Genomic DNA, 6757 nt, shown 5'->3' with positions numbered 1-6757 from the left:
AAAGTCCATCCACATTAGGCATAAAAATACGACCCTGCATCCTCAAAACTCTATCATCTCTGACTGTAACCTGCTTGGCACCTCCGTGCCGCACTGTGTCTCTAAGGACAAGCAAATGAGGATCATCATACTGCCGATCTATGATATGCTCAAACAATGAAGAATGAGCGACTGTGCAAACTAGAACACGACTAGGCTTAGAAACATCCAACCTCATGAACTGATTGGATAAAGCCTGAACATCCAAAGCAAGGGTCTCTCATCGACTGGAATATACGAAAGGCTGCCCATACTGGATGACTTCCGACTCAAAGCATCAGTCACTACATTGACCTTCCCAGGATGATACAAGATGGTGATATCATAGTCTTTCAATAGCTCCAACCACCTCCTCTACCTCAAATTTAGCTCCTTCTGCTTGAACAATTATTGCAAACTCTTGTGATCCATGAACACCTCACACGACACGCTATATAAATAATGCCTCCAAATCTTCAGCACGTGAACAATGGCTTCTAGCTCCAAATCATAAAATGGATAATTCTTCTTGTGTATCTTCAATTGTCGCGAAGCATATGTAATAACCTTGCCATTTTGCATCAACACCGTAGCAAGTCCAATACGAGATGCATCACAATATACTGTATATGGCCCTGACCTGTGGGCAATACCAACATCGGTGCTATTGTCAAGGCTGTCTTGAGCTTCTAAAAACTCGACTTACACTCGTTTGACCACCTGAACTGGGCACCCTTCTGGGTCAACCTGGTCATCAGGGCTGCTATAGATGAAAACCCCTCCACAAACCGATAGTAATAACCCGCCAAACCCAAAAAACTCCGGATCTCTGTAGCTGATGTGGGTCTAGGCCTGTCCTTGACTGCCTCAATCTTCTTAGGATCCACCTAAACACCTTCTTCTAATATAACGTGATCTAAGAATGCAACTTAACTCAACCAGAACTCACATTTCAAAAACTTAGCATATAACTGGTTGTCCCTCAGAGAGTCTAGAGAATGACTCGAAGATGCTGCTCATGATCCTCTCAGCTACGGGAGTAGATCAAGATATCATCAATGAAAACAATCATAAAGGAATCTATATTGGGCTTGAACACTCGGTTCATTAAATTTATAAATGCTCCTGGGGCATTTGTCAACCCAAATGACATCACTAGGAACCATAATGCCCATATCGAGTCCGAAAAGCTGTCTTAGGGACATCGGATGCCCTAATCCTCAATTGATGGTAGCCAGATCTCAAATCAATCTTCAAAAAAACTTTGGCACCCTGAAGCTGATCAAATAAATCATCAATCCTCGGCAATGGATACTTGTTCTTGATGGTGACTTTGTTCAACTGCCGATAATCTATACACATCCTCATCGATCCATCCTTCTTCTTAACAAACAACATCAGCGAACCTCAGGGCGAGACACTAGGTCTAATAAATCCCTTATCAAGCAAATCCTGCAACTGCTCCTTCAATTGCTTCAACTCTAGCGGGGCCATGCGATACAGCGAGATAAAAATGGGCTGAGTTCCTGGAGCCAAATCAATGTAAAAGTCAATATTCCTGAAGGGTGGCATCTCCAGCAGGTCTGCAGAAAACACCTTTGGAAACTCCCGAACAATTGGCATAAAAACCATAGAAGGAACCTCAGCACTAGGATCACGAACATAAGCCAAATAAGCCAAACACCCCTTGTGGACCATACGCCGAGCCTTCATATAAGAAATAACCCTGTTGGTAGAATGAACGGGAGTCCCTATGCACTCCAATCGAGGCAACCCTAGCAAGGATAAGGTCACGGTTTTGGCGTGATAGTCCAATATAGTATGATAAGGTGACAACCAATCCATCCCCAAAATAACATTGAAGTCAACCATATCGAGAAGTAGGAGATCTACACGGGTCTCAAGACCCCCAATAATAACCACACACGAGTGATAAACACGATATACTATAATAGAATCACTCACCGGTGTGGATACATATACAGGAGCACTCAAAGAATTACGAGGCACAACCAAATACGTAGAAAAATAAGATGACACATAGGAGTATGTAGATCCTGGATCAAATAGAACTGAAACATCTCTACTGTAAACTGAAACCATACATGTGATAATAACATCTGATGCCTCAGCTTCAGGCTTGGCTGGGAAAGCATAACATCAGGGCTAGGCTCCACCACTATGAACTACATCCCTGGGATGACCTCCTGCTGGCTGGCCTCCACCTCTAGCGGTCTGACCTCCACCTCTAACACCTCGACCTCTACCTCTAGCTGTCTGAACTCTACCTCTAGCTAGCCGAGCGGGCGGTGGAACACCCAGTGCCGGAACCATGTCACGAGAACCCTGATGCTGAGAACTACTTGATGCTCGAGGGCAAAATCTAGCAATATGCCTTGGATCACCATATGTATAACAAAACCTCGGCAGGTGAGACTGCTAACCCTGAGACTGGCCCTAACGACCTGAGTAACCACCACGATAACTTTGGAGCAAAGGTGCACTGATAGGAGCTGGTGGTGCACTGTAGGGTAGCTGATCAGAATACTGCATATGAAAAACACGGCCACCTGGAGCACCGTGAGAAGTCTGAAGTGTTGAATGAAATGACCTGTGAGGATGGCCTCTACCGAAAAAAACCCTTCCTCCAAACAAGGCACCACTGAACCTGCCAGAAAAATAGGGCCTCTTGTCTGACCCCTGACCACTCCCCTAAGCTAAAACCATCTCGACTCGCCGGGCCACATTGGTTGCATCCTGGAAAGAAATCTCACTCCCTGTCTCCTTAGCCATCTACAATCTAATAGGCTGAGCCAAATCAATGTAAAAAGTCAATATTCCTGAAGGGTGGCATCCCCAGCAGGTCTGCAGAAAACACCTTTGGAAAATCCCGAACAATTGGCATAAAAACCATAGAAGGAACCTCAGCACTAGGATCACGAACATAAGCCAAATAAGCCAAACACCCCTTGTGGACCATACGCCGAGCCTTCATATAAGAAATAACCCTGTTGGTAGAATGAACGGGAGTCCCTATGCACTCCAATCGAGGCAACCCTAGCAAGGATAAGGTCACGGTTTTGGCGTGATAGTCCAATATAGCATGATAAGGTGACAACCAATCCATCCCCAAAATAACATTGAAGTCAACCATATCGAGAAGTAGGAGATCTACACGGGTCTCAAGACCCCCAATAATAACCACACACGAGTGATAGACACAATATACTATAATAGAATCACTCACCGGTGTGGATACATATACAGGAGCACTCAAAGAATTACGAGGCACAACCAAATACGTAGAAAAATAAGATGACACATAGGAGTATGTAGATCCTGGATCAAATAGAACTGAAGCATCTCTATTGTAAACTGAAACCATACATGTGATAATAACATCTGATGCCTCAGCCTCAGGCTTGGCTGGGAAAGCATAACATCAGGGCTAGGCTCCACCACTATGAACTACATCCCTGGGATGACCTCTTGCTGGCTGGCCTCCACCTCTAGCGGTCTGACCTCCACCTCTAACACCTCGACCTCTACCTCTAGCTGTCTGAACTCTACCTCTAGCTAGCCGAGCGGGCGGTGGAACACCCAGTGCCGGAACCATGTCACGAGAACCCTGATGCTGAGAACTACTTGATGCTCGAGGGCAAAATCTAGCAATATGCCTTGGATCACCATATGTATAACAAAACCTCGGCAGGTGAGACTGCTAACCCTGAGACTGGCCCTAACGACCTGAGTAACCACCACGATAACTTTGGAGCAAAGGTGCACTGATAGGAGCTGGTGGTGCACTGTAGGGTAGCTGATCAGAATACTGCATATGAGAAACACGGCCACCTGGAGCACCGTGAGAAGTTTGAAGTGTTGAATGAAATGACCTGGGAGGATGGCCTCTACCGAAAAAATCCCTTCCTCCAAACAAGGCACCACTGAACCTGCCAGAAAAATAGGGCCTCTTGTCTGACCCCTGACCACTCCCCTAAGCTAAAACCATCTCGACTCGCCGGGCCACATTGGTTGCATCCTGGAAAGAAATCTCACTCCCTGTCTCCTTAGACATCTACAATCTAATAGGCTGAGCTAGTCCCTCGATAAACCTCCTCACTCTCTCTATCTCTCTCTCTCTCTCTCAGTGGGAAGTATAAGAAAAGCATGACAGGTCAAGTCAAAAATCTAGTCTTGTACTGAGTGACGATCATAGAACCCTGTTGGAGACGCTCAAACTGCCTCCGATAGTCCTCACTCTGAGTGATAGGAAGAAACTTCTCCAGAAATAGCCGAGAGAACTGATCCCAAGTCAAAGCCGATGACCCAGATAGTATAGCCAAACAATAATCTCTCCACCAATTCTTGGCGGAACCTGACAGACGAAAAGTAGCAAAGTTGACCTCATTGGTCTCCACTATCTCTATGTTCTGTAGAACCTCATGACAACTGTCCAAATAGTCCTGGGGATCCTCTGAAGATGTACCACCATAGGTAGTAGTGAAAAGCTTGGTGAACCTATCCAATCTCCACAAAGCATCAAAAGACATAGTTGCTCTATCACCGGTCTGAGCTACAACACCCGGCGAAACTACCCCAACTGGCTGAGCTGCTGGATTCTAAAACTAAGGAGCCATTTACTCTGGAGTGAGAGTAGAGGGATTCTGTGCTCCTCCCCCAGCTTGGGAGACGGCTGGTGCTATAGGAAGTATGCCTGCCTGAGTGAAACTTTCCATAAGGCCCACTAGATGGACCAGGGCATCCTGGAGTACCAGGATAGCGATGAACCCCTCTAGAACCTAAGTTGGCCCTGCTGGAACAGTCTGGGCTGGAACCTCATCATCAAACTCTACTTGAGGCTCCGGTGCTGCAGCTCTAGCTGAGCCTTGCCCTTGCCTCGGCTTTTAGCAAGGCCTCGACCTCATCCTCTTCCCCTTGTAGGAGCTGCCACTAGGGGCTCGGCTGCTGATCAGCGGATAAAGAGGCACGTGTTCTCACCATCTACGAAAGAACAGAGTAGAAGTTCAATTAACATTGAGAAGTCAAATCGCACGACAGAGATGAATAGATGTGAAGTTATTCCTAAACTCTGTAGCATCTGGGGGATATGCACAGACGTCTCCATACCGCTCCCTCAGACTCTACTTAGCTTTTTCGTGAATTGTGAGACCTAAGCAACCTAGTGCTCTGATACCAACTTGTCACGACCCAAATTTCCCAGCGTCGGGATCGTGATGGCGCCTAACTCTTGAATGCTAGGCAAGCCAACAACTTATGGTTTTAACATATTAGCAATTTACCCAAACAGAAATAAATAATAACTAAAGCTAAACAGATATAAAGTGCGGAAGTGTTACAATAGTTCAAACTACTCCAATACATGTCTACCCTAATGATCTAGTGTCACAATTTCACGAACATCTACGAATTTCTACAAATACTGGTTTAGAAAGAAAAATACAGCTGTTCTCTAAATGAAATGAGATAGGAAATCTAAAACAGAAGGAAGAGGACTCTGAGGTCTGCAAACGCCGACATATCTACCTCGGGTCTCCTGTGGAATGAAGGTAGCAGCCTCAACACTACTCATACGGTCCAGCACCGAAATTTACACAGAAAGTGCAGAGTGCAGTATCAGTACAACTGACCCCATGTACTGGTAAGTGTCGAGCCTAACCTCAGGCGAAGTAGTGACAAGGCTAGGGCACAACAACCATATAAACCTATGCAGTTAAATCACATACGAAAAATAATAACAACAGAATTGAGAAGATAAAGACGGGTAAGGGAAACATGCTGAGGGGAATATCAAATTCTGACAGTAATAAAGTAAAGAAACAAGGTAAATATTAACTTTGAAACAACAGAAATGATAACACAATAACAAGTGCATGGCATCACCCTTCGTGCTTTTACTCTCTTCCTCACCATTGAAATCAACAGAAATGGCACGACATCACCCTTTGTGATTTTACTCTATCATAATCATGGCACGATATCACCCTTCGTGCATTAACACTCACAGAAATATGGCACGACATCACCTTTCGTGCATTAACACTCTCTCACAATATCGTGCACGACATCACCCTTCGTGCTTTACACTCTTTCTCACCCAAACAATAGAAACAATAACATCCCGACAAGGGAATCAACAATAGATACAATAACATCCCGACAAGGGAATTAACAATAGAAACAATAACATCCCGGCAAGGGAATCAGCTATAACCAATCTCGTTTCAATAGTTAACTTCAAAAAATAAGTCTCAACTTGAGTCAATACTCTACAATGGTCAATTACCAAGAAAATATCGTAAGTCTTGTTCAACATGAATAATCGTCAATTTAAGCATGAATATTACATATTAAGAATCATAACAATCACAGTTTAAGACTTACTTGCATGCTCGACACCAACGTATAGATACTCGTCACCATACCTATACGTCATACTCTACACTAACACGTAGCAATTAAGACACAACACTTATTCCCTCAAGCTAAGGTTAGACCAAACACTTACCTCTATTCCACGGCCAAAAGGTCAAGCCTCAAGTACCGCTTTTCCTTTGATTTCAGCTTCCAAACTGCCCGAATCTATGCATAATTAATTAATTACCATCAATTAACGCTAAATAAACCAATTCTAATGCATGAGTATAGATTTCCTAATGTTTTCCCAAAAGGTTAAAACCCGACCCCGGGCCCGCTTGGTCAAAACTCGAAGTTTGAACTA

The 6757-nt window shown here is 44.5% G+C and overlaps 1 protein-coding gene across 1 annotated transcript; it reads right to left on the bottom strand.

The window, feature by feature from the left end:
- Positions 1–1425: 1425 nt before the first annotated feature.
- On the bottom strand, positions 1426–4568 carry LOC138878410 (uncharacterized). The gene is made up of 5 exons (XM_070158087.1): positions 4238–4568; positions 3766–3870; positions 3266–3444; positions 2484–2565; positions 1426–2162 (listed from the first exon to the last, which is right to left on the bottom strand). The coding sequence occupies exons 1-5, from the start codon at positions 4566–4568 to the stop codon at positions 1426–1428; spliced, it is 1434 nt and encodes a 477-aa protein (XP_070014188.1).
- Between the last annotated feature and the right edge of the window lie 2189 nt (positions 4569–6757).

Source organism: Nicotiana sylvestris, chromosome 9, assembly GCF_000393655.2.
Source record: "Nicotiana sylvestris chromosome 9, ASM39365v2, whole genome shotgun sequence".
Lineage (NCBI taxonomy): Eukaryota > Viridiplantae > Streptophyta > Magnoliopsida > Solanales > Solanaceae > Nicotiana > Nicotiana sylvestris.
The sequence above is the reverse complement of the archived record's forward strand: the minus strand, read 5'-3'. Positions and strand labels throughout refer to the sequence as shown.

Bases quoted from the DNA above. Each gene is read 5' to 3' on its own strand.
- LOC138878410 (XM_070158087.1), bottom strand. From the start codon at position 4,568: ATGTCTTTTGATGCTTTGTGGAGATTGGATAGGTTCACCAAGCTTTTC. The intron at 3,445-3,765 runs GTCGTTAGGGCC...ATGCTTTCCCAG, and splicing joins TTATCGTGGTGGTTACTCAG to CCAAGCCTGAGGCTGAGGCA. The intron at 2,566-3,265 runs GTGAGTGATTCT...TTTCATATGCAG, and splicing joins CTGTATATGTATCCACACCG to TATTCTGATCAGCTACCCTA.